The following is a 27,886-nucleotide window of genomic DNA, read 5'->3' as shown; positions in this document are numbered from 1 at the left end:
TCTCTGATATCTTCTGTCTTCTGTTCAGCTACCAAAACGAAAAGTATAGACTTGTTTCTGCCCTTCCCCAGCTCATTCAGCTTCAGTAGTTATATTATCCTTAGGAGAAATATCACCTGCTTTCTTTGTCATTTCATGCCTATGACAAGTTGCTTCCTCCTCCTTTTCCAACCTTCCTGAATATATTCCCCCTTCACCAAATCTGTGATCCCATCACACTGTTTTTGTAGCCCCATACCTGGGCTACATCTTTAATCTTGGCTTTTTCACTGACTCTCCTGCATCTAGAATATACTTCTTGATTTTGAATATACAACTCAGAGGCATATGTAGCCTTTCCTGATCCTTATAAGGGCTCATGTTATTTCTGTAAACTTTTTGAACTGACTGATATATGGACCTGTTGTCTTCCCACAAGTGGATAGTGCCTGTTTTGTCTTTCTGTCCCTAGCCCTCCTAGATACTTCCTAGTATTAGATACTTCCTAGCTAGTCACATATCTGGGCAAGTCACATATCTGGATTGCCTTCTCACATCCTGAGCTATCTCTAGTCATACTGATTCCTATCTGGCCTCTGAACTCAGATGGCTCTGGAGGAGAAAGGGAGATTGGTGACTTAGCACAGCATGCCCTCACTCAAATGCAGTTCATGTATTTGTCATGGCTTCACCTCCATGATGTCATGGTCTTCTTCTAGAATGAAGGACAGACATCATCATCATCCAGGCACAAAACAAGGGATTAATAAATGCTTATTGATTGAAGGAAAGGCTCCCCTTTGTCAGGATTGGGTTTAGAGCCCTTTTGAACAGTGTTGAAGCTTTTTTAAAATTCATTTTTCTGGGAATGATATCATTTGCTCTTCCCAGCTTTATTACCCAACATAGATTGGAAGGTTCCTAAGGGATCATGGAGTATTATCTTTCATTTTATGGATAAGAAGACTGAGGCCCAGAGAAATTTGCCCAGGCTTATATAGGGGGAGTCAAGGCAAGAATTTAAAGTTAGGTCTAGACCCTTTTCAGTGTCTATTTCCTATAGTATGTATGTTTGTCATGGATCATAGTTTTCTCATCACTTTATTTTTATATCTGAGGTTTTTCATTCTTTTAGAATTCTTATTACTTTCCAATATGAAATCTTCTATTCTTTTCATTAAAATGCCATTTTTCTTCTACCTTCCCATTATTTTAAAAAGTTTATTTATTTTTCCAACTACATGTGATGGTAGTTGTCAACAATCACTTTTTTACATTCCTCCCCCCTTTCCTTCCCCCCCCCCCAGAAAACAATATAATCCAGGCTCTTTATCTATAACCATGTAAAACATAGATCCTTTATCAATCACATTTTGAAAGAAGAATCACATCACATCCAAACAGAAGAAAAAAATTAGAAATAAATCCAACATAATTCATAAAACAACTGTTTTAAAATTGAAGATATGATCCAGTCTATCATAGTTGATTATAACCCCATTTTGCTGTTTGTGTGCATAATGTTCTTTTGGTTCTGCTCACTTCATTCAGCATCAGTTCATATAAGTCTTTCCAGGCTATTCTGAACTTCCATCTCTCCCGGTTTCTTACAGAACAGTATTGTGTTCCATCACATTTGAATACTACAATTTGTTCAGCCATTCCCTAATTGATGAGCATCCCTTTGATTTACAATTCTTTGCTACTATGAAAAGAGCTGCTACAAATATTTTTGTACCTGTGGGTTTTTTACCTTTTTTTATGATCTCTTTGGGATACAGACCTAGTAGTGGTATTGCTGGATCAAAGTTACCTCCCTTTTATTAATAAAAAACATTAATAAACCTACAGAGAAATGTTGATATTTTGGGCAGCCACCAGCCAACTCTGTTTACTTGATCCATCCATGTGTTTTTTAGTTTTTGCAAGGCAATGGGGTTAATTATTAAGTGTCTGAGGCCGGATTTGAACTCAGGTACTCCTGATTCCAGGGCCCGTGCTCTATCCACTGCACCACCTAGCCACCCCTCATCCATATTTTCTTATTACCCTCTGCTTCTAGGTCTTGGCTTAGCCTTTAGGGTGGGATTTTTCTTGTGCCCAAGCCAATTGGTATCCTTTGCATCATTTTCCTTTTTTGCAGCAGTGTTTCTCCAGGACTTCTAGAGTACCAAAGAGCCACAGGTAGTGTTTATTCTTTTCTGAAGGAGGGATAACCCAAGTCTGATTTCTGTATACAAGCATTGGTAGAGCTGGGATGCTAATATCAAGTGATCTGACTCTTCTGCTCTGGGCTATACTGACCATCTTTATATGTCTTGTAGGATGTATGCTGTACTAAGAAAATGGACTTAAGAGCAAGAGATAACATTTATTTGGCAATTACTTCTTTGTCCTTGCTAGGAATAGAGAATAGTGACAGTGTTCTTTGTATCCTCAGAAAGAGAAGGTAAAGCTATGGTCATTTACTCGAGATTTGAATATATTTCTCTTATTTGAAAATATGGAAACAAAGGAAGTTCTTCTCTTGATTGATTTTTGAAAGGAAACACAGGGCTATTCATTGACCCTAGCTCTCCTTAATCCAGAAATCTGAGATTCTGGTTGCAGGATTGAATTGTTTTCTCATGGCTTTTAACCCATCCATCAGAATGGTGTCTTTAGTGTAAAGACAACTGTCAAGCAGTGAACCTGAACAACTGACTTTGCTGGCTGGTTCGTTGAACTCTGCTAACAGAGATACTTACTCATTAGTAAATTTGAGCCCTAAAGGCATATTAAAATTTTTTTACTCCTGTCCTTCCAGAAGAAAATTGTCCAGCAGATTTTGTTAATTAGCTTTAAAATACAATTATGAGAAAACAGACACTATCTTTAGGAGCAGCCGATAAGTCCGTTGTCTTAGCAGTGGTTCTCTGTAGTTGTTTGTGGTACCTTCCACTTCCCCTGTGGCCTCTCCTTTCCTTCCTGGTCTCTCCTTGGTTTTCTTAGTGTTTTCTTTCTGCAGGGGCTGGAAGATCAGAGTTAGTTAAAGAGCAGTCCTGGGTGTCTATGAAGCAAAGATGAAGTACTAACACTCAGACTGGTGAATGTGTAGCTTTCCAATGCCCTGCTGTTGATCTGCCCATTCAGGTGCTGCAGTGGCTTCACTTCATCTGTGAACAAGAGCCATGATGAGCTGTCTCTTTAAGTTTCTAGATCTTCCCTGGGAACCCTCAAAAGCCAAGGGGAGATTTAAATTCCTGGCCATGGACCAGTTCTTAGCAGAATCTTACTGGTCTAACGTAAGAGAAAATCATTCAGAAATTGGGATGGTTCACCTTACCTTCAGATGCTCAATTATTCTATGATGTTGGTTAGACCCCAGATGAACTTGTAGTCCTTCTAGACCCTTTACTTTTGGCCTTTCATTAGAAGAAAATAGAAAGCCACCTTTGGTGTCTTGGCTCTTCTCACTTGAGGTTTCCAGTCATTGATTCATGAACAGGAAGACATGTGTTCCCCCTCCTCTTAGGGCATCCCTACAGTGGGAAAAAAAAACAGACTACAAATCCAGAACTTCTTCATATGATGCATGTTAAGGGAAAATGAAAAGTAATCAGTGATCTTCCAAGGCTAAATAACTATCCATTGTTTTCTTTCTCCCCCAGGTCCAATTGACCTGGGTTAGTACTTCATTTTCCAGTAGTTTTGGCCTTTTATCTTCTTCTCCCCATTTTCACTCTCACAGCCTTTCTATGGACTCAGATTAATCCTGAGAGAGCATCACTTTATAAGTAGAATTGATGAAGTCATTTTTCTCTTTTTCAAGAGCCCTTGACACTGAATCACTTTGCCTGATTTAATCCAGGAAAAGAAATCTAGCTGTCGCATTCCAGTTCCCTGGAGGCCTCATACTTGACTCTAAATTGAGGCTCTACAAAGTTCCAAGATTATCTCAGCTACAGAAAACCTCTCCTCTTGTTCCTGCATCTTGTTCTGAGATGTGTTTAATGATCATTTTAATGATTTAATAACACTTAATGATTGAATAAAAGCACATGGTAAGGCACTTGGAAGTTTCCTAGGTGTACTACTCTGGAAAGTTCAAGTATGTCTGATCTCATGAGCTATATCGAGAGAGCATGAGCAGAGAGTAATCATGGAGTCTTCTTCTCCCCAGAGGGGTTAGGTGTCCAGATCCTTACTCTTTGACCTGAAGGACAATTTGGTTTAAGTGATTCCTTTAATTTGTTGAGTTTTTTTTTCCCTCTCCTTCAGGGACAATGGAGACAGATCCAGGCACCGAGCACCACGTAATGCAAGGATGTCTGCCCCTTCACTTGGACGCTTTGTCCCCAGGTAAGAGTTGTGCAGGCAACCAAGGAGATAGTCTTTGCAAAGTTAAAGTTAATTTTTGACCTCTGTACTGGTAAGGTCTGGAATTATTCAGCCCTGCCTGCAACCAAGTGGTAGAAAAGATAAGGGAAAAGCCCACAAGTGGGATGTCACACACCTAGACTCACTCCAGTTTTTCCCTGTATTTGATTTGCGACATTGAGCCAGTCACTTCTCTCTGTGTCCATTTCCCTATCCATCCATAAAAGGGTAGAGGGATTGGAAGGGATCATCTCTAAGATATGTTCTGGTTCAAGTATTTAGAAGTTCACTGGGAAGCTGCTTTGGTGACCTGCAGGCTACTATCTTGAGAACTGACAGAATTATAGGATGTTAAAATTGAAGAAAATTTAGAGAGAGAATACAAAAAGGGAGAAGCTCACACAAGCCCAAGAAACTTTACTCAACTAGGAAATGCAGAGAAGAAACATAAATGAGATAGAAGACAAATTAGATAATATATGAAATGTACTTTGTAAATGTTAAAATGCTAAATCATTGTGATTTGCTGTCATTATTATGGTCATCATCATCAGTATAAGAAGTTCTTGGATGCTTTGGGGGCTTATCTAATTCCAGCTTGACTTTAGGTCCCTAGGGCTTCAGACCTTTGGGATTGGTGGGTGAGCCCAGGCATATCCCACTTGGTTTGTTGTTTTTTGGTGTTTTTTTTAATATCCCACTTGTTTTGTAGTGAGCAGTCTATGGTAGACTTTTTAACGTGATGACTTCTCTCTGTAGGCGTTTCTTGCTGCCGGAGTACTTGCCTTATGCTGGAATTTTCCATGAACGAGGACAGCCTGGGTTGGCTACTCATTCCTCTGTTAATAGAGTCCTGGCAGGTAAGAAAATTATTTCTTCATGACTTGTAAAGCAAATGTAGCTTCCTGGCTTCTCCACTTGTTTTGATTGCCTGGAGATAATAATAAAGGCTTCTTAGCTCTTGGTCAGGCTGTTTACCTGAAAATGACTTGGAGGAGAGTACTAAAGAGCAAAGTCTCGTGTTTGTCTCATTTAAAGGCTCTTTCCTGTCTCCCTTTCCATGCCCACTCTCCACCTTCTTTTCAGTTTAAGTCAACTGTTTCAGAATGTAGAGATGATGGTCTTAGCAGTGATTCCAATCAAATGATAAGGTGACTTTGTTCATGCTATGGTTGGTGAAACTCTCACGAGGCAGATCCTGTGATTCAATTAGGAGCTTAACGCACACCTCTCCAACCCTCTGGCGGAGCTGGCATATGCGACTTCCAAAAGCCTTGGAATCTGCCAAGGCACAGGGGGAGGGAAGAGGGACAGGAGCACCATGGTGTTAGTTTGACTAATTTCACATTTCAAAAAATGGGTTGATTAAACTTTAGGGAGGACTTGGAATCTAAGCAGCTTACCTACCTGTAACCTCTAGTAGTATGGCAGTCTACAAAAGGAGGAGCTTGTACATCAAGGGGAATGACATTGAAGGATCTCTCCTGTGGGCCGGGCAGGAGAGTTTGCTCTTCAGTGGGTTGTTTGGAGAGAGCCTGGGAGTCTGTCCACACAGCAGAGACTGAGAAGGTCAGCAGCTCCTGCCAAGGAACAGGGTCAGCTCTCCTTCATTCTCACCTGGGAGGTTTCTGGATTCAGCCTCTAATCTCCCAAAGTTCCATTTCTCTTTTCTGCTGCTGGACAGAAGAACCATCCAGTTGGTGGATGGAAACAGAGCCCAGGCCTCTGAGTCCCTCCTGGCCAGTTTGTAGTGTGTGGTTTGGCAGGTGGCATGTGGAACTCTTTGCTGAAAGATAGTCACTTGCTGCCAGGCAGCCCAGCAGAGCTCCCCTCCACCCTGCTTTGTTCAAGACATCTGCCTTCAACCCCCCCCCCCCCATTTTCTTCCTCTCCTTGCCTTCCCCAGCTTCCCCCCCCCCCCATACACACACATAGTACCTCCTGCTCCTCTACTTTGGGCAAATCTCTCTTTCCTTGGCATTTAGCTTTTTGGAACAGCTGCTTGTTGGTTTTCTCCCCTCTTCGCCTCCAGTGATTCCTTTCCCCCATTTTCTGATCTCCTCCTTTACCCCAGGGGTCTGACAGAAATTAGCCCCATTTTTGTATTTGAACCCTGCTGTGTACATCTTAGAATGTCGGGATGGTGTTCCCCTTAGAGATGGCTACAGCTGGTGAACCCAGGCAGGCTTCCTTGATGAGAGCAGACAAGGTGGGCTCGGAGACAGGAGGTCTGCTCATCCACATTTGCAGATCCTTGTTGTTGACACAGATAAATTGATTATCTCCATTTTCTACAGCCTCCATTATGAACAGATTGTTTCCTAAGCTGTTCTGTCCATAGTTAACCTACCAATTTCCACATCCACATGAGCCCTTTCCCACCTCCTTACTTCTTTCCTCTTGAATGACCACCACTGATACAGAGAACTTTCCATGACTGCTTGTCTTCTCTCAGAATAGGACTTGACTTGGCATTTTCCCTGTGGGCTGTGTCTTTTGTCTATCTTACATGCTCCCTAGATGTCACCTGTGTCACCCTCTCCTCCCTAAACTCACTTTGCTACCCCTTGTAGCTAAATGTTTACTAGAGCCCCTTGGTGGTCCTACTCTTTCCCTGAACTTCCCCTTCTGGCATGCCAATATTTGACTGATCTGATTACCTTTATTCAGAAAGCTTCCATAACAATGGCTTTCACTGTCTGAGACTGTGTACAGAGGAGAAGGGCTGGCAGCTAGAGCCCAGAGGGTCAGTCCATGTCCCTGCAGCTCCTGATGTGCCAAGGAGGCATCCAGGGGTCTCCAGCCAAGGACAAGTGAGCAGAGTTCTCTAGAAAATCTGGATCTGTTCCATTCTGTCCTTATCATAAGACTCAAGTGGAGATGGGAAGCCAGGGCCATCCAAGAAGAAGGTGATCATTATTTTTTTCATGCTGCCTCTTGGAGCTTTCTTACAGTGTGCAGGTTTATGGAAAACTTCCACTCTCCACAAATCCAGACCAGCTAGGCAAACCCCTCTTATTTTATGGATAGAAAACTAAGTGGCAGAGCAATCAGAGGATTTAGATGCCTACTGCTCCTGATGAGGGTCTAGTTCACTCTTCCCTCGACCATTAGAATTCACACTTAATGTGTAAATACAACGAGAGTTGTGGTTTTGCTAATGTGGGAGAAGCATCTACCAAACTGGTACTGTGAGGATATCAGGAAAGGGGGCCCCCAAAAAAGAAGAGCTTTTGAAACCAGGAGGGAGGATCTGTCAAAAGAGGTTATTTGACATTGAGTGGGGGGCCTCATGATGTTGCATGAAAAGCTTAGCATTTGACATCCTGGCTAATTAATGGAAAAACAGAGGACAGAAGATTTTTTTTCTGAGGGTCAGCGAGCCTGGGTTATATAGAGCATTATTTGTCTGCCCTGCATTAGCTTTATGATTTTTATACTAATGAGCATCTGTCCCAGCAGATGTGGTCTCTATGCATTTTGTTTTTTTCTTTGATTAAAATTGATGCGGGGGGGGGCAGCAGAATATTAGGACTTGCCAACTCCTGGTTCTAGGTCACTGGGGTCTGCTTTAGTGTCTTGATTCAAAAGTGACTCTGGCTCATACAACCTCATGGTTACTGGTTGGTGTAGATACAATAGTTCTGTGCTTTGTGCAGAGACCCCCCCCCCCTCTTTCCTTCCTTCTTCCTTCCCCTCTCCACTTTTAAAAATTTAATCTGTAAGTAGTACAGGAGACTTAGTTGTAATAATACCATTGCCAATCTTGACTTGATGGATAGGAGGGTTTGACAACAGGGAAATATTTTCAGTCTTGGAATGTGCTTCATCCTGCTATCTGGCATTGTGAAGGGTGAACTGGATGCCTGTTCTTTGAAAATTAGATGGAGGTCATAACCTTATTTCCGTCATCATCAATGCCTGATATTGTCTATTCTCTGTGAGACGTACTTAAATGCGAAAAGTATGGTGGCAAGCACGGTTTCAGATATTGGAAGCACCTTCTGAACTAGATCTAAAGCCTAGGGACACTTGCCTTTCGGGTTCTTCATCCAGGGGCCAAGTAAGTGGAGTAGAAAGTGACATTTTCCAACTTGGTGTCAATTAAAATGACTGTTTATAAAACTCAGATAAATGGACAATTAGTCCTAGTGACACTAGCTGGTGCTGCTTTAATAATTAACCCAATTACCTTTCACTTCTGCTCCAGTGCTAAAAGTGAAGGAGATAAGGGGGCTGCTCTGGTTGCCTTGGAAACCAGCAAGTAAGTACATTCTCTCTCCTAGAGACCCCAGCCTTCCCCCTGCCTCAGCTCCCAGCCCATTGCTTGGTTTCTTTCTTGTCACTAGAAGCTCATTCCTAGTGGTTCTAAATGCTTCTTTGCCCTTCACTCCACCAGTTCTTGGTCTCTAGGTGATAATAGGAGCCTTCGAGAGGAGCTTGAGGCTTTTATTTCTAAACTGATATGGTCTCTGGTTTTTCTTAGGCTTCCCCACATCTTGCCTGTAAACTTTCTTTCTTCTTTCTCTTATTATAGGTGACTGTCAAAGAATTTCTTTTAGATCCTTTGAAAGGTGCTGGTTGAGAGTGTTCCTTGTCTGTTTTGTGTGTGTGTGTGTGTGTGTGTGTGTGTGTGTGTGTGTGTGTGTGTTTAGGTTTTTGCAAGGCAAATGGGGTTAAGTGGCTTGCCCAAGGCCACACAGCTAGGTCATTATTAAGTGTCTGAGACTGGATTTGAACCCAGGTACTCCTGACTCCAGGGCTGGTGTTTTATCCACTGCACCACCTAGCCGCCCCATCCTTGTCTGTTTATGGAGTTGGCAGGGCTCCTTTGTTAATTTATCTTCTCTGTTAATCAGTCAGCAAGTATTGCATGGGAGCACAGAATCCTAGAATTCTAGAGGCTATCTCTCTAGTCAAACCTCACCCTTTAAAGATGAGGATCTTTATGCAAGGCAGAGTCGTTGCCCACTATGGGATCCAGATCAGACCCTAAATCCATTGACTTTTTGGAAGCAGCTTTGGCAATGAAGTTGCATTGTTGGGCCTCAAGTGGCTGGTAGAGGCTCTCTGGGCTCTTTGTTCCCCAGACTATGTCTTTTTCTTAGTGATTTGTATTCTCTTTACCACCCCTGCCTCCTCCAGGGAATTGAGAAATCCTTGATCACAGGGACCATGTTCTTCTTCTTTGGGTCTTCCCTTTTGGGAAATTCTTAACCATGGTTTGCTTTGCTTTGCTTTGTTGCCTTGAGGTAGATGAAGGGAAATAGAGAAGCCCAAATGTGTGGGGTGGGGGAGGTGGGGAATGACAGGGAAGTAGGCATGTCTGTACAGTAAAATATCGTGAGGAGGGGGGCGGCTAGGTGGCGCAGTGAATAGAGTGCTAGGGGAGTCAAGATTTCAAATCTGGTTTCAGGTACTTGATACTTATTAACTGGATGACCTTGGACAAGTCACTTTAACCTCATTGCCTTGCAAAAACCAAAAGAGATAAAAAATCAATATGGTGAAGAGTCGTGACCAACAGACTTGAGTATAGAACACTTAGGACAGTGGATCGAAGGTCAGGAGATCAAGGGTCCAGTTGCTTGCTATATGGTATTGCTTCATCTTGAGAAGCCTCGGTCTCTTTCTCTAGGAAGAAGGAAAAATAGAATACATAATTTAATTACTGAATGCACAGTGGTGCACTTTGTACATGAACCTTTAAGCACTATGATAAATCTGAACCACTGTTCTTGTCACTGATTCTGGAGGAACAAAAACAGGAAGATGAGAAGTTCTTATGACTTCCTCTGGTGTGGCCATCCCCAAGATTTCAGGGATTCACCTGGAATTCATTGACCACTTTAGGACCAGTCTCAGATTGGAACAAGGGTGCAGGGCACTGTTTGCACTTCTCCTGCGAATTCTTCACATGCTCTGACTTGATGAGGACAGGACCTTTTATGGATACCCTTTTCATCCAGGTCATCACTGGGCCCCCTCTTTCCCCCTGTCTCTTCTGTCATCCTCTGCTTTAGAGCAGATTAGGACACAATGGAGCTTGTCCTGGAAATGCTCTGTCCTGGTTCCCAACTTGGGGTACCCACAGTTGCCATGGTTACAAGAGGAATTAGAAACCTGATGTCTTGAGTAGAAGGAGATTCTTCAGATTGCAAGGGAAGGATAAGATGATAGTTTGGGAACTGATTTTGGGGGCATCTAGTGCTCATTCAATGATGGACTATGTACCTAGGAAAGGGAGCTCTTACCAAAAGGAGAAGGAAAGCCAGTCCAGATGAGGAAACTGAGGCAGTTGGAGATGCACCATATCTAAGACTGGCTTTGAATTCACCTTTCTGCCAACTCTCTATGCACTGTGGCACCACCTAGCTAGAAATAGAGGAGAAAACAATGTGCCCTTCTGGTACTATGAGGTGGGGGTTTGGGTGTGTTAACCTGGACCCTACGGCTTTTCTGCTGGAATGTAGACTGCCTGTTGGGCCTGTCTGGGTCTCTGAGCCAGAAGAATCTTTATGTTCACCTCTGATAAATAACAGCTTGACTGAAGGGGGGGGGGGAGCAGGATGTCTAGGTCCAGCCTCGGCTTGGGATGGCTTCCCATGGATATGGGTCCCCTTCCTACCTCCTGCTGAGACCCAGGCACATGAGAGCACATATTGGGGAGATTGGACTGCTTTGCAGGATTTAGTATATATATCCCTCAAACTCTCCATTCTGTTGTGGCTTTTCTGATACATGTGAGTGTGATGTATCTACCGAGATCTCTGTTCACAGGAGACCTAATGATGTACAATCTGTAGGAAGGAAGGACCCCCTTAAGAAGGGGAAACCCATGTTTCCCAGGCTGGGGACTACTCTTTAAGTAAAGGCCCAAGGCAGATCCTGGACATGTCCAAATAATTCTGAATTCATTTCTATCTGGAAGACCAGGCAGGATACTCAAAACCTATTCTTTATTTTTACCTAATGCTCTCATTGGCTTATCTTTCTGTCTCCCTTCTTAATTCAAGTTGCCTGATTTATTCCAAACCGACTGGAAATGCTATGGAAGCTGGCAGACAGCACCTCTCACCCTCCCTACCAAAGTAGAACCAAGCTTTATGGTGTTAATTTCCTTCCTTTAACACCCGCTGTTGTTCCTTCAGGCCAGTTCTGCCCAGGGTCCCTGTGCCACTCAGCTGGAAGCTGGGGGAGGCAGTGGGGAGCTGGGCTCATTACAGATCGGTCAGGGTAGGGTCACTGGGATGGGGACGGGGCTTGATAGATTCAGGCCTCTCAGCTTTTCTGCTAGGAGCTAACTTTAAGCCTAGGAGGTCCACCAAAGCCTCTTACTTTGCTTCACATCCACCTTCCCCAAATAAATAAAGGATTGAACAAGCAGATCAGGACCTCAGAGTGGGAAGAGCCAATCTTTTTTTTTTTTTAAACAATCTGTGACTGGGAAAGGGGGAAAACATTCCCTCTCTAGAAATGGAGAATTAATCTGGTCCTAAGGAGAAACAGAACTACACCTGCCTGTGGTACATCACAAGTTTCCCTAGTCAGTGACTATCATTTTTGTCTTTTCTTATCCCAAATGTTGATTGCAGTACTTCCTACATTGGGTGAGTGGGGGCCAAAGGAGGAGGGCCTGAACCTATGGTTCCCCTAGGGAACTTTTGACAAGAAAACACTCTTGACCAGTGTAGAATAGCACCTGGTTTGCAACTTTTACAGACTTAGATACATGACTAGCTTCCCCCAACAAGTGTCTTTAAGAGGCATCCCTTGAACCCAGATTTTCCTGACTCCAAAACAGCTCTGTGCACTCATCTGGCACATAATCGACACTTAAGAAACATTGATTGAAACTTTCGAATGAAATCTGATTTATTTAAGGAGTTGGGACACTGGAATCCTAAGAGAAGAGCTTGCATCCATTTTCCTAAATAAGATTGGTTCCACCCAGACAGAGCAGGAGGACTTCCCCTGGCATCTGTCATCTTGGAAACATCTGGTTTTTGTAGCTTGTCAATTATCCATTTGCCCAACTGCAGGACTTCAGCCCAGACCCTGTTGTGATGGTTTCAGCTGGATTTGCAAAAATAAACAAAAGAAACAGACCCGGATTAGGTCCAGCTTTTTTCTTTAACTGACCACTACAAAAGGGCTGGTTTGGACCCATCCGCATCAAGCAGCCCTTGAGGCCTTGAGGCCAAGGTAGCCCTGCTTTGACGTTGCCCTTCCTAGCGGGATGGCAGGAGGTGGAAAAAACAGCAGGGGCTCAAATTTGGTCCTGGCCAAAGTTAATATTTGAATATGATTACAAAATGTTCTTTGTTGCTGTGATCTGGGCGTCTACCTCCTTTGTACTAACTGAGGTCTACTGACCAGAACAGCTCATGGGTAACTTGTGAAGGAAAGAGAAGCAAATAGTTGGGAGCAGGTGCCAGGAATCCTTTCTCAGGCACCTGCCCTGCATAGTCTCTGGACTGAGGAGAGAAGCTTTTGTTCTGTTCCTCAGTCCTCCTCCTAGGGAGAGAGCTGTGGATTCTGAGGCGCACATTCTGCCCCTCCTTTCCCTTGGAAAGAGGGCCTGGTAGAAGGATGATACTCCTAAACAAAGAGCCCTGAAAAGGTAATTACACTGTTGCCACTCAGTTGGGAAGGAGACTAGGGCGGTGATTACATTTCCAAACAGTGCTGGGCGGGGTAATTGCACTGTGTTGTTCTTATCAGGCCAGGGAAGGCAGGCCTCTGGTCTCCATCTTCTCTCGTTTTCCAGATAGGAAAAGAGGTTCACTCAATTAAGAGTCAAGGGCTCCGCACACAGAGAGAGCAATCCCACAGAGAGAGCAGTCCAGGAGCCAAGGAGACAAATCCACCACAGTCACTTTCCTTCCACTGATGTTTTCAAGACTAAAAGGCTGGTGGTGGAGTAAGCCTGTTTCCCAGTACTGCTTGGTATTTGGGGGCAGCATGAACAATTGGTGACAGAGGCACTAAGCCTGAGGTTTGTTGGAAGCTCATATCGACCAGGTAGAAGGTTCAGGACTCCAGTTTCTTCTCAGATGTCCAGTTCAGCCTCCTTAAACATAGATACTCAGAAATGTGGAGTTTGGGAGCAGGAAAAGTGATAGTGTGAAAAATCTGCAGGAGAGAGTCTATGGACAGACCCTCATTTACCATAGGATTTTAGTTTCCTCATTTGTAAAATGAGGATCAGCCCTTTCACCATGCAAAATAATTTCTGTGAAACTCTTTGGTGGCTTCTCTTTTGGAACTCAAGAGCCAACCCAGTGTCATCTCTTAAGATACTGAGAATGCCCTTGATTGGATGACAACAATGCTCTCTAGAGCCTGCCAGAAGCGGAACTATTTATGGGCCTGGTTTGTGCACCACAACACAGGCTCCCAGTAAATGGTCTTAGATGTATTTAGATTGAGCTGGAGCAGTTTGACAAACTATCTCTAGTTGATCTGAGGGGAACACTGGATGATACAGAAGGTGACCAGAACATTTACTGCATTAAAGTATCTCCCACTTGCCCCTTTCCTGTCTCCCAAATTTCCCCACTATTTTACTCTTTATTTTTCAAATACAGGAAAATGTGTGCCAGATTGGAGCTGCCTGTTGATGAAAGCCATACAGGTTTGCCTCAAACATTTAGATTAACCCAAGGAAAAGGTTTTTGGAAGCCACATCTTGATTAGATCTTCTTCCTTCATTGTCTTTGTTAATGAATCCTTTTTCTTTGGTTACTTTTCTGGGGTTTAGCCCAACTTCTTATGCTGGAGGGTATACAACTTTGGAGCAGAGCTCTGTGGGTGGTGGGGCCCCTTGGGACCCACGTATTTCTATGTAGGAGTGAGATTGACAGATTCAGCCCGGGAAGCACTCCTAAATCGGCTTTATGTGAACCCGGGGCCATGGCAGTACTTAGATTCCATAGCTCCTCCAGAGCTGGGGAAAAGTCCTGCAACTGAAGGCAGGGGCTCTGCCACTGTGGAGTTCTGGTGGTGCCTGGTGTTTTGGCATTACCGGATAAGTGATAACAGTGGATAGTGAAGGCTTGAACCTGAAGGTGTTACTCTTAACAGATTTGCTTAAGATCTTTTTTGCGAATAAAATGATAGCTAACATTTCCATAAGGTTTACTGAGTGCCAGGCACTCTACTTAGTGAGCCCTCTACAATTATTTATCTCATTGGATGCTCACTGGGAGACAGGTACTATTCTTATCCTCATTTTACAGATGAAGAAACAAGAAGATAGAGGCAAAGTGACTTGCCCAGGGTCACATAGCAGGTAAGTGTATGGACCAGCTTTGAACTTCAGTCTTCGTGACTCAGAGCCCTGAGCTGCATCATAATAAAATGTGGACTGGGTCATTTGGGCATGTTCAAGAATCCATTAGTTCTAACCATTCTTTCTAATTTAGGATTTAGGAGGACAAAAATTAACATTAAGATAAGAATCTGCTATATTGGCATACCATTCTCAGAAACCAGCTTTAAGATGTAGTGCCAATAAACTCTGAAATTAGCATCTAGCAGTTGTGTAGCTAGGAGATAGCTGAACAGATATATATTGTTCACAAAAGTGGCTGCACTTCAACCCTAGAGTGTAGAGATTGTTCCCAAGAAGACTCAGAATTGATTAAACTGGGATCCTCAGAAGGAATGGGTCCTTGGAGTCTAGGAAGCCCTTTGAGCTCCCTTACAGTTTCACCAGCACAGGGTGAATAATTCGAAATCAGTGGACATTGTGTTCATATCTCTTAGAAGCTTAGAGCTACTGGAAGCTGGAAATAATGGGAGAGATCTAGAAGAAGAAAAATTCTTACCGACACAATCCTCTCCTTAAAGTGGGTGAAAGAAGAAGATAAAGGAGAAACAGTGGCAGCACGAAGACTGCTGGGAATGGGGTATTTCAGGGCCGAGAGCACCCTTGGAGCTGCTAGAAGGCCCTGCTGAAAGGGCCTTTGGACTTTGTATTTGTAAGGCAGGATATTCCTTGAACCTTCTCTCTAGTCTTCACTTTCACCTCTGTATGTCCCAGAATATGAACTCCTTTTGTTTTCTTGTAACATGACCAGTGAAGCCAACCCAGGAATTAATTAGGAGTTCTAGCATCTAAAGTGGCACAATAGATAGAGTTCCATGTTGGAAACAGGAAGATATGAGTTCAAATTCAGCCTCAAGTGCTTAATAGTTATATGACCTCAGCAAATCATTTATCACTATTTGCCTGGATGTGTGTTTTCATCTTCATCTATAAAATGATCTGGAGAAGGAAATTTCAATCTACTCCAGGATCTTTGCCAAGAAAACACTGAAAGGGGAATCACAAAGAGTCAGACATAGCTGAAAATGACTGAACAGCAACAACAGGAACCACAAAATGTCTCTTGATTCATATTTTCAATGCCCAAGCCGAAGTGGGGAGACTTGGGAATAGTGGTCAATGTTATGTTGCTTGTAAGGCAAACTAATTTGAAGTGGAAATATTCACACAGAACTGGAATATGCTCCTGAGATGTGAAGCATCTAGCCTTCTGATGTTTCTTGCTGCTCCTCCCTCAGGACCCTGTGTCTGTGGCAGGCAAATGGTTCAGAAACACTTCCCCTACAAGAGCTTTCAGTTGTTCCTAGTTTCGTCTTGCCAGGCAAAGAATTTTGGGATAGAAGTCACAGCAGAGACAGAACTTGAACGTCTGTGGCAAATCAACTGTCTCTGGTATTAATAAATTACAGATATGATTCTATGCCCTTGAGGTAGAGTTTGATTAGTGCAGTCACCAAATTTCTTGGTTTAGAAAAGAATAGATGGGCCCATCTCTTCTTTTGTCTTTGTTTCTGTTATCATTGTCTGGGAGAGTAGCTTCATTGAGAAGAGCCAGTTCAGTTTGAAAAGTTTTGAGCTACTGACAGGAGAATTCAATTGCAGGAATCCTTGCTTTCCTGATGCTGCCAGAGAAGGGTTGACTTTCTATCTGAGATGTCACATCATTGGAAAGTATTTCCATTTAACCTCTTGTCACATCTTCATGAAGTAAATGTTGCTTAAGCTTGTTCTTTCTTCCCCTATCTGATGCCACATAGATTGAAGGTCCTGGGCAAGAATGGAATTTCCTTCAAAAATGGAGTGAGAAGTTTATTTCTAGTTATTTAGTCCATTCTCATTGTATTTGAAGACCATTTTTTAAGCAGTTCAAGAATTGTCTTATGGAAGAACCCAATGGGCAGAACAGGAGCAGTGGAAGAAGGTGCAAAGAGGGCAGCTGAAGCCCAGTGTCAAGACAGGCTTGCTGACAATGACAGATGTCCATGATTTATTTGTGTTTGTGGGAATGGGGAGGACAGACTCTCCCTTCTCCATTCTCTGATCTCTCCTTTTTTCTCTCTGTTCCTCTTGGGGGCAAGGGGGGAATTAACTTGAAACTTGTCAGGGATGTTACTTAAAAAAGTTTTTATGTGGACCTTGAATGAGATGGGTGCTAGGTAAGGGCCCTTCTAACTCTAAATTCTTTGATTCTGTCCTATCAACAGCTAAGAAAAACTGATTGAAGTTTGACCAGCTCCTCCAGATGAAGGGGGGTGGAGAAGATCCAAGCCCTAATATATTTAATTCTGTTTAATGCAGAAAGGGAAGTGATGGATCTGTCAGACTATGCCCTGGTCAGACCTCATGAAGCATCATAGTCAGTTTGGGGCATTTGGGGAAGGATGTTGACAAACTCTGAAGTGTTTCCAAGGAAGACAGACAGCCTGAATAGTGACGGACTTCAAGGTCATGCTTTACGAGGAGCAGTAGTAGAAGAGGGGGGTGGGTTGGCTGGAAAAGAAAAGGGAACATGAGAGCTGTCTTCAAGTGCTTGAAGAGCTGTCAAATGGAAGAGGGATTGACTTGTTTTTTTGTGACCTCAAAGGCAAAACTAGGAGCAGGGGGTGGAAAGACTGAAGAAAAGTAGATTTAGGCTTAATCTAATCTAAAACTTCTGACAATTTAAAGCTACCCAAAAGTGAAATGGATTGCTTTGGGGGGCTGGGCTCATTTTTGGTTAGGTGGTCAAGATGATTCCATTCTGGTATGAGTCAGACAACATGATCTTAAGAGATCCTGGCCAACACTGGTTCTGATTTTGGAATGGAAAATGTACCACAGAAGGCTGTGGGATGTAGTAGCTGTGCACTTAGGGAAATTGGGCAGAATCTTAGTTGCTGAAGGGGGAAGGGGATAAGAAGCTAGGATGGTGGAACCCTGGAATGGTCACAGGCCTTGATGATCTCTAATTGCCCCCAGGTCTCCTGCCAGTGTCCATCCTTCTTGTTGTCTTTCATTTTACTAGATTATCTGCAGTGTCTCTGAGAGTGCATGGCTTTAATTTCTTGGTCCAAGTCTACTTAGCATCTTTTGAAATACTAAGAACTAATTCATGTAGAATTAAGATCAGAACTATCCAGAAAAGAAACATAAGTATCTGTTCTTGAAACTGTTGAGTTTTACTTTTCTTATGTTCCCTCCATCCCTAACTTTAATATTCTTAATACTGTATATTGACAACTGACAAGGTAAAAGCAACATGACTTTGTGAGAAGTAGAAAAATTTAGTTCATCTCTGTACTGTTTATGAAGTTATCTCCTTTAATACTTATTTGTATCATCTTCTCAAATCTAGTGATCTCTGTTGATCTCCAGAATTGCATCTCCAGCTGTCTTTCTGATATCTTGAATTGGATTTCCAGGAGACATAGACATGTTGAAAATTTAATCCATTATCCCCCCCCCCTCCAAAATCCTGCGCCATTCCAACATTCCCTGTTACTGCTAAGCGCAAAACCATCCTTGTAGTCTCTGGGCTCTCAACCAAGGCATTATCCTCAACCCCTCTCTATCTCTCACCCTATCCCTTATCCAAACTGTTGTCAAAAGTCTGGCAACTTCATCTCTCAGGTATTCACCCTCCTGTTCAGTCTCCCTCACCTCAGACCATTCTTCAGTCCAATCCATCCTCCATAGAGTTACCAAAGTGATTTTTATTAAGTGTAGGCTCGACTGTGTCATACTCAAGCAATTTTTAATGATTTGTTTTTATTTTTTTAATAAAGTTTTAATTATTTTCAGTTCTAGATTTTTCTCTTTCCCTATGTCTCCCTCCACTCATTAGATGGCAAGAAATACAAAAACCCATTATAAATATGAAGTCATGCAAAACACATTTCCACATTAGCCATGTTCGGGGATAGGGAGATGAGAATGTAGTTGTATATATATGTTGTAATCTGTACTCTGAATCTAGCATATCTTTATGTAGAGGTCAGGTAGCAGCTTAATCATGAATGCTTTTGGAACTGTGTGGGTCATATTGATTAGAATTACTAAGTATTTCACAGGTGATTGTCATGACATTCTGCTATTGTGTAAATTGTTCTGGTACTGCTCATTTTACTTTGCATGTGTTCATATAAGTTCTTCCTAGGTTTTTCTGAAACCATCCTCCTCATCATTTTCTGTCCTATAAAGGTATTCCATCACACTCATATAGTCATTCCTCAATTGATAGAAATCCCCATAATTTCAAGTTCTTTGCTACTTAAGAGTGGCTACAGATTTGGTTCAATTCCTTATATTTTTGAAAAATGAGATCTTTATCAGAGAAACTTGTAGCAAAGGTTTTTTTCCTCCCATTTCTTGCTTTTCCTCTAATTTTAGCAGCATTGGATTTTGTTTGTGGGGGGAAAGATTAGCTTTATGTAATCAAAATTATTCACGACTTTCGATTCTATTTCTTATTTGATCTTGAATTCTTCTCCCCTACTCAAAAATTTCATAATTACTTATTATAAACCAATCCACCTTGGCTGGCATGTCTCTTGACTTGGATAGAGGAGGCTTCCACCTCATATTCCTCTCTTCCTTCAAAATACAATTTAAGTGTCAACTTCTTTCCAGAGCTTTTTCTCATCTTCCCTTGCTCCACCTGCTGCTACCTTCTGTCCCTATTGCCTTGAATTTAACTACTTTGTATTTACTTTTTGTAGTTAGGTGCTAATTGATTGATTGAATAAGCCCTCAGAATTCCATATCTCTTAGGAAGCTTAGTCTGGAAAGACCTGAATTCTCTTTCCCTGACTTTTCACTACATTGTGAATTCCTCCATCTTTCCTGGTATCTGTTTGTTCCATTAGAGTCAAAGTCTATCTCTAGAATTTCTCCTCTGTAGATGCCTGGATGTGCAAGATACGAATTGGGTCCTTGTGTATAGAGGACATAGGGAATTGTCAATGTGGTCTAATTTTTCCCACCTCCAACTTGTTCCTATTTGTTAGTTATAGGAAAATTGTGCTTTAGACCCTTGACTTTGTAATTTTTAGACCCTCTGTGAAATAAAATTTGGAGTGGGTCCTCCCTCTTTACGGTTGACAAAGGTCTAAACAATTCATTTCAAGCCCACTTGTACCCTAAGTACTCTTCTCAAATTCTAGTTTCATTAGTTAGCCAAACTCGGATTTTCCCATGTGTTTTGCTAGGTGGGAGGGAGGATTTGCCCAAGTCAGGTCCCCAGGCCTCAAGGAACTCCCAGTTTAGCCTGTCGAGTTGGAACTCACCAACTGCCTTCCCTCAGTCATAAATCCAGTGAATTCTGGAGGTGGCTGCAGGTACAAGAGAACGGCTCTTTCGTTTCAAGGCAGTTTTCTCCCACAGGGATTGTGGAAATAGTAAACTTTGTTGGCCTAGGGATAGTATCTGGGAAATTGACTCCCATATGTGCACATGCACATCATTTGCGCTGTCCCCTGGTCCCTTTGAAGGCCATCTCAAACTTTGTCTGGTTCAAGGAAGGCCGTTCCAGAGGGGAGCAGGTCCAGGTGTGCTTCACCGGGCCCCACTCTATCTACCTGGCCTTCTTTAGACAAGGGCAGAGACTTGGTTTCAGCCTAAGCAAGCAGCTCCCTTTCTTGTTTTCCTCTCCTTGGACCCTCCACTGGGTGGTGCAGCCCTTAATGAGTACTGAGAGCCTTTGGAGTTTATTCTGCAAATACCATCTGCCAGCTCTACAGTGTCTCCTCAATGTTACATTAAAATATATCTCCCCAACTCATGGCAGGGGGGAAGGAACGTGCTTTTTTGTTAACAACCATTTGCTTTCCTGAAGGCAGACTCATTTCTTTTTTTATGCTCTCATATTCAGAACCAAACTAAAAGTTGTGTGACCCAGGCTCCCATTTTGACTTTTTCTGCTTATTCACTGTCACCTTGGGGAAGGCACTTATCCTGATAAAATCTCTCTTCATCAGTGAAGATCTCATGCAACACCTACCTTTCAGGGATTAATTAAAGGGGAAAAAAATCTAGAGTACCCTGAGCTCTGGGAAGAAAGATGTTCTTTGGAAGCACGTTTTTTGCTCTTCTGGAAAGCTTATTATACTTTATTACCATTCCGCTGTTTAGCAGCAATTGAATTGCTTGCAGAGATTGTCCCAGGGCTTGCCTCACTTTAGGTAACTAAGAGACAGAAAAAGACAATCAGAGGACTCCTTTGTCTTGGATTCCAGGGAGCTGCTTGAGGGAGCTCCTGAAAGTGCCTTTTGGGAGGTGTTGAGGAACTGTGAAGAAGTCCCAGCTGCCTCAGCTCTCAGGACAGGGCCTTAGGCCAATTTAACAGTGCCACATTTTCTCACTCTTCCCCCACTCTCCTCAAAATTTCACTATTTCTGTGGAGGGTACTTGCATCTCTTCACTCACTAGAGTTCCCAACCTACTTGTCACTTTCCTTTACCGTTCAACTGCCAAATCTTGTGGGTTCTTTCTGTTCCTTTGTCCTCTTACCCAGGGCCACCACCCTGGGTCACTGCCAGCCTTGATACCAGCCCACAAATAGAGGCCTGGCCAGGTCATTCTGCTGCTCGAGATGTTGGAGAGGATCTCCAGCGACTTGATGCGGCAGTGAAAACTTTTCCTAAGTGGCTTCCCCTGTCTCAGGGCCAGTGCCATATTCCTCTCTCTCTCACCTAATCTGTGCTCTTTGCTAGACCTGACCCTTCACCTTTCACTTTCCTAGGTCTTTGCACAGGTGTGTGTCCATATCTTCTTCCTTCTTTCCAGCTCCCTTACACTTCAGCTCAGGTGTCACCTCCTGCAGAAGGCTTTGACTCATTTCTTTCCGTTAATGCTTGCATCTTTATTTTGTACATTCCCCTAATGGCTTCCCCTCTGTGTAATAAAAGTTTCTAGAGAACAGAGGTTGTCTCACTGTTGTATTTATGATTCCTCTGCCTAGGATATTACTTGGCAATATGGGCCTTTGATCATTATGTATTGATAGTGATGGTTGAAGAAATAAATGATCTAGAAGTTTTTATGATCTAGCTATACATTTAGAGCTAGAAGGGCCCCCTTAGAACACACTGAGTCCAACCTCTTCTTTTACAGACATGGAAACCGTGAACTAGAGGTTAAATGACTTGATCGGGGCTACACAGCTAGTAAATGTCTGAGGTGCAATTTGAACCCAGGTTCTCCTCATTTTGGTAGGGTTTGTTTTCTGCCCTCCTTCTCTACACTTCTGCTTCCTTGTGGTGTGAGTTATATTTCTAGATGTCATATTTGCTCAGACTTGAAGGCAGGGTCCATCCACGAATTAACTTGTGTGTACCTCCTAGATACTTGATGAACTTTGGATTGATAATTCAGTACTCACTGAGTAGTGGTGACTGTCAAAAAAAAAAATCAGGGAGTAAACTCTCCAAGATGAAGTACCCGCCTGGGTTAGCATGGGTATTCCTTCCTATTGTAACTTTTTCCATGTTACCTCTAGACTGGGTCCCTCTGGGTTAGATTCTAGAACAGAGGTCTACAGCCCAGATTACATTTCTCTTTTTAGTTGCTAGCATTCATCTCTCTGTGGTTCTGGGCTCCTCTGCATTTTGTCTCTCCATTTGCTTTCTGAAGACTAGACAGAGGACTTTGTTGTATCAGTGTGAGAGGAGCTAAGAAACAGTCAAAGAAAAAATTTGAGATTCCCTGATCTTAATGTCTCTGTCAACCTGAATGAAGGTGAAACCCAAAGCTTGATCTCCCTTTCTTCTTATTAGTTCAACTGGTTGAGTGATTTACAGATTATATCAAACACCCCACATACTTGGTCGACCTGACCTTGCAGAGACAGAAATCTTTGTTGTATGTGTGTCCTTTGTGTTGTCCTATGCAGAGTATATGTGTATTTGTCCCTCTTCTATCATCCCTGTGTTGAGTTTCTTCATTTCCCTCTTTGCCCTAGAATATAATTTAATGAAAAGATGGCAGGGTTAAGAATCAGGGGACCTTGGCTCTACTCCAAATCCTATCCCTGACTTTGTTGCCTTGGTCAAGTCTGCTGTCTGGGACTCAGGATTCTCCTCTGGAAGGAGCTGGATTCTGACTTTAAAGGTTTTTCCCCAGCTCCAGTGATCAATGGTGAATTTGTCCCATTCACTCACTCTATACCAGTTCAGTCTTCTGTATGTAGTCTCCTCTGTTACAAGATGAGCTTCTTGAGAGCAGGGACTGTGTATTTTTCCTTTCTTGTCCCTTACATTTAACAAAATAGTTTGTATGTAGAAAACACTTAAATGCTTCATTTCATTAGCCAGCCTCCCCTTTCTCCAGGTTCTTGACAGACCCACAGACGCAGAAACAAAGCACAGCAGCCTCCTCCACCATGTTCTTTCTTTTCCTTTAGCTGACTATGGTCTCTGGAATAGCATCAGACAGCAGCCTTCTCTCCTACTGAGTTAAAGGATTCACGTCAGTGTCTGGCACATCCCAGTACTAGGAGCTGTCCCTTTGATTATCGTATTGAGTATCTAGCCACCCAGGGCTGAGTGGCTCTCTGCACTTGATAGGTTAAAACCAATCAAATAGAGTCTCTTTTCTCAGGAGCTTCTTAGTGAAATTGTTTTCCCTAGAGGGGGAATTTTGCTCACTTGCTATTTCTAAGCCTGTTTTTCCGTACTTCAGGCCTTGCTAGATCTCTGATGTCTCTGCTCTCAGGGCTTCTGATAACATCTTGATGCTTGGAAGTGTTTGTGTAATGTTGATCTCCAGCTGCAGTATTGCTCTGTCACCTGCTCCTCTCTCATTGGAATCTATTCCATTGCTTGATTTTGTTCATTGTTTTCAAGCCCTTCATTAACTGTCTTTGGAAATTGACTTTTTAACCTCAGCAGCCATGTTTATCAGTTGAAAAGAAACCAAAATCCTTGAGAAGTCCTTCCTCTTTTTCTGATTTTTCAGAGCATGAAATGACCATGCTAATTGTATTGACCTCTAGGCAAGACCCTTATAGTTTAGAATTTCCCAAGGCCATTCAGGATGGCTATTTAGCATCTCTCTGATAGGAAAACTTTATAGCCCCTATTTGTTTTGGATATGTTTGAAGATATACAGATTAGCAAAGATTATTGCCTTTTTTTTTCATTTACTTAATTAAAACCACCCTGATGAGATAATCTTTGCAGGAGTCTACACAGTTTCAAAGTGAATTGTAGAATTATGTTTTGTAGACAATCACGAGTTCGGGTGTTTTAATCAATATGTATTGACCTACTGTGTCTGAAGGACTGTGTTTGGTGCTAGGAGAGATAGTTCCTGACCTTATGGAGTTCAGAGTCTACTAAAAAAATGAGATATAAACATGCAACATTCTGCTATGAAAAATTCCATACATTATATGTAAAATTAAAGTGCTATGGAAGATCAGAGGCAGGGCAGGTCTTCTCAGGCTGGGGGAGGTCAGGCACAACTTTTAGAGGAGTCAGTATAAGATTGGGTCGGGATTCAACAATCCAACAGTAGGAGAAGTGGGAATTATGATGTATTCAGGGAATAGATAATTGTCTAGGTTGGTTAGAATGTAGGTTACAAGGAAGGGTGAGCGTAAGCTGTGTTCATAAAGGTCCAATGGTGCCGGATTGCAGGCAGCCTTTCCAAGCAGAGTTTCAGCTGGTATGACTATGTCTAAGAAGATATCGCTCTCCTTCCAGAAGACTTTGAAGAATTCTAAATGTTTCTTCTTGCTGGTTGAGTGGGGCTTTCTCATCACTAAGGATGCACTTTGGGTTTGAGTGGGTGTAGGTGATAGGACCATGGTATTTTGTATTTTTCTCCCAATAGAAGTATCCCAAAAAGGAGACCCTGTGGTGACCAACATATTTGCTCTTGAAGTAGGAATGCCTGCCTTCTGGCTGGCAGGCAAGCTTATGTGAACCCACTTAAGCAAAATAGCAGTGGTTCTGTCTTTTCTGTGTGGTAACACACAAACAATTCAGATGGAAGGGAATGAATGAACGAAACAGATCTTAACCTCTCATTTTTTCCTTTATGAAAATCCTCTTTCTACCAGCTCCCTATTTGCCACAGGCTTTCTCAGAGATCTATCTGACCTAACACGAACAATAAACTCTTCTTCAAAGGAAGATGTCCGTGAAGCATCAAGGCAACATGCATGAAACATGCTGCAGGCTAAGTGTCTGCCTAATTATTATTGTGTTTCTAATGTGAAGCTATGAAAATGGTGGCCATGAGATTACTGCTTTTTTGGGTTGGGGCTAAGAGTCCTGCTGCTTCCTTGTTTCTCCAAATTTGTCAGGGAAAACTGAATGAACCCAAACTTGAAACCAGTGCTTCTTAGACTAACCTAGAAGGTTGGCTATCTTGATGTTAACCCTCAAGTGAGTTGAATATTATGTCTGCTGAAGTCTATGCCTAAAGGAACTTAATTTTCCCTGACCAGCTACGTGGCACCCTCATGTCACACAGAATTGAAGCATCATGGGAGGAAACAGGGTGGTGCATCACCAAGACCTCTGCATTTGAATTCAAAGGGCCAGGGTTTGAATCCCAGTTCTTTAGCATTAGATTAATCAATTAACTTCTGTGAACTTCAGTTTCCCCATTCATAAACTGACTAAGTTTATCTCTAAGGACCTTTTCAGCTCTAAATCTATAAACATTTTTAACATTTAAAGAAGCAAATCTCCAAAGTCATTTCTATAGGGTTTCCTTTTCCTAAGGTATCTCGTTTTCAGAATAGGTGATATGTGATGGTTGTCATTTAAATTCCAATCCAAGGTTTGATATAGACTAACTTCATTTTGTCATTCAGAGCTATTTAACCTCCCTGGGCCAATTTTTCTATATATGTGATAGAGGGACGCTGAAATGTCCCTCCTCTTGTGAAAAACAAGCATGTCTAATTTTAATGCTTAAAAATTCTTAGATATACAAGAATCAGCATTAATCTGGAAGGATGAAAAATGACATTTCTAGAAATTCTCATCAGTCAATTTTGTGGACCCGTATTGAACACTTATAGCCCACCTAATACCATTCCAGGTTCTAAGAGGGCAGAATGTAAAGAATAGACCTTGTGATCAAGGAGATGAGACCAAGCAAGAGATGGTGAAAACAGATCTCTGTGCTCCTCACCAACTGTGTGGTGGATAGAGCATTGCTGAGGAGGTGTGACTGTGCTCACACATAAAGTTGAGGAGCTGGCTTTGGGAGTGAAGGTGACTGCTTTCTCAGCAGTCCAGGAAGGCCTGCAGCTGGGATGGGATTTGTTCTTAAAGAATGGAAAGATTGTGTAGAATTGCTCTCCACCTTCTATTTTTATTTATTTTTAAATTTTATTTATTTAAGGCAGTGGGGTTAAGTGACTTGCCCAAGGTCACACAGCTAAGCAATTATTAAGTGTTTGAGGTTGGATTTAAACTCAGGTCCTCTTGACTCAGGGGCCGGTGCTCTATCCATGCTCTACCTAGTTGCCTGTGCTCTCCATCTTTTTGAGACAGCCATTTTCTGTTTAAACTGTGAATATTTAATTAGAATCTAGTTCTGATTGTCTTTTATTCAACTTTTCTTTTTATGAAGAGTGCTTTGCCCCAGATCTCTCAAACAGAACCCTAGTCTGTGTGTCAGCTTTAGAATTTGACCTGTGTGTGAATGGAATAGAACTGTTCACTAGCCCAGACTAGGGCTCTCTTCTGAACCTCATGTCACTCAGTATGCTTGCCTCCTTGGCGTGAGCAGGTGTGCCTGTCCCCTATCCCTCTTAAAAAAAAAGCAAAACACTGTGTCCTTTGAAAGGGAGTTGAATTGAAAATGGGGTGGTGACAGAGTGGTCAGATAGGGAAAAACCATCTTGGATAGGTTCCCAGACTAGGTTAAGGATACTCCAGGCAAGGTTTAGATGGGACTTTTGTTCATCTGCCACAGGGAAATAGTTATGTTTCAGAAGACACTATCTGGCCTTCCTCAAATACTCAAGTATTTGCTATCAGCTATCAATTTTAACTGCAGTTCTAGGAAACCAAAGGGGTCTACAACCCGATGGACTTTTCCTTGATTTCAGCTGAAATGTGGATTTGGTACTGGCAGCTCCTGAGCCTGTTGAATTGTCATAGGGCAACCTAACTTTGTCCACAACCTCCCCAACTTTCTACTTCTCTTGGAATGAGAAAGGAACCCTAAATTTAGAGTCAGTGAACTTGGCTTAGAGTCCTTGCCTTGCTTTTTATTACCTGCATTAACTTAGACAATTCACCTCTCTCACTGGGCCTCAGTTTCCCCATCTGTGTGATGAGTGGGTTTGACTTGATAGTGTCTACTGTCTCTTGCAGGCCTTCTTCTCACCCTATTGGATCTTTTCTATGACACTTAAGAGCTCAATCCTGGTGCTCTTGAAGAAGCAGCCCCAGGGTCTCTGTAGCTACTGGGGCAGACTAATGAGACTTGGTGGGGGGGGGGGATGGGACTCCTTATTCCCTGGTTACTGAAGACATACATAGAGCCCCTTCTTCTCTTTAGCTCTCATTTTGCCACCTGTGAAATGAAGGGATTGGTGAAATTACTTTAAGGGCCTCCCAGTGCCAAGAAATGTTCTCTTATTTAAGGACTTGTGTTTGTGGATTAGGACCTATTTTTGAACTGGGTCTTGGGCTTCGGTGCTATAAATGTTTTCTGCCCAAGGGTCAAGGCTGACCTTTTTTCCTTTGTTTTTAGTCCCAACTCATGGCTTCTCCATGTAGCTCCATATCCTGAAATGTGCAGGTGCTGATTTGACTAGCAGCCCCCCCTTCCCCCCACCTTTTTATGCTGGGCCCCCTAAAGAGAATGTAGGCTCATAGAGCAGTAATTCACGTGTAGGTGGCCTGTAAGAAAAGTTTTTAACAAAAGAGTTGGTTAAGAAGCTGATTTATTTTCTTGCTTAACTCTCTTGTCATGTGCTGAATGGGGGCGGAAGAGGAGGGGAGGGTGGGGAATGGTGCTGCTGAAAGCATTTATCTTCTTTTCTGCCATCTCCCAGTGTTTATTACCTTGTGATCGACAGACGAGGAAAGCTGCCAATCAAACCCACGTTCAACACATTTCCATTTCCCCTCCTTGCAGATTTCAGGATTTTAAAAATCTGCATCCTCATTGTAGCATTGAAGGTTGTTTCCCCCCTGTTGTTGACAAGCCTAGGACCCTCTGGTCTTGTGCTACATGATCACTCAAGTTTCCACCAAACAATCAAAG

The 27,886-nt window shown here is 42.6% G+C and overlaps 1 protein-coding gene and 1 long non-coding RNA gene across 5 annotated transcripts in view; one reads left to right on the top strand and one right to left on the bottom strand.

Moving 5' to 3' along the window:
- Positions 1-27,886, top strand: part of AMBRA1 (autophagy and beclin 1 regulator 1) — a 187,842-nt gene that overhangs the window by 81,030 nt on the left and 78,926 nt on the right. For all 4 annotated transcript variants that reach the window (XM_074230552.1, XM_074230551.1, XM_074230550.1 and 1 more), the window contains 2 exons: positions 4,240-4,320; positions 5,098-5,198. In XM_074230552.1, the coding sequence (XP_074086653.1) occupies positions 4,240-4,320; positions 5,098-5,198 (182 nt within the window). The remainder of the gene's footprint in view (positions 1-4,239; positions 4,321-5,097; positions 5,199-27,886) is intronic.
- LOC141518503 (uncharacterized) lies at positions 1,723-6,096 on the bottom strand. Its single transcript, XR_012477215.1, has 3 exons — positions 5,746-6,096; positions 3,305-3,500; positions 1,723-2,989 (listed from the first exon to the last, which is right to left on the bottom strand). It is a non-coding gene; the product is annotated as an uncharacterized LOC141518503 (long non-coding RNA).

This window comes from Macrotis lagotis, chromosome 3 (assembly GCF_037893015.1).
Source record: "Macrotis lagotis isolate mMagLag1 chromosome 3, bilby.v1.9.chrom.fasta, whole genome shotgun sequence".
Taxonomy (NCBI): domain Eukaryota; kingdom Metazoa; phylum Chordata; class Mammalia; order Peramelemorphia; family Peramelidae; genus Macrotis; species Macrotis lagotis.
This window is presented reverse-complemented; position numbering and strand designations above follow the sequence as displayed.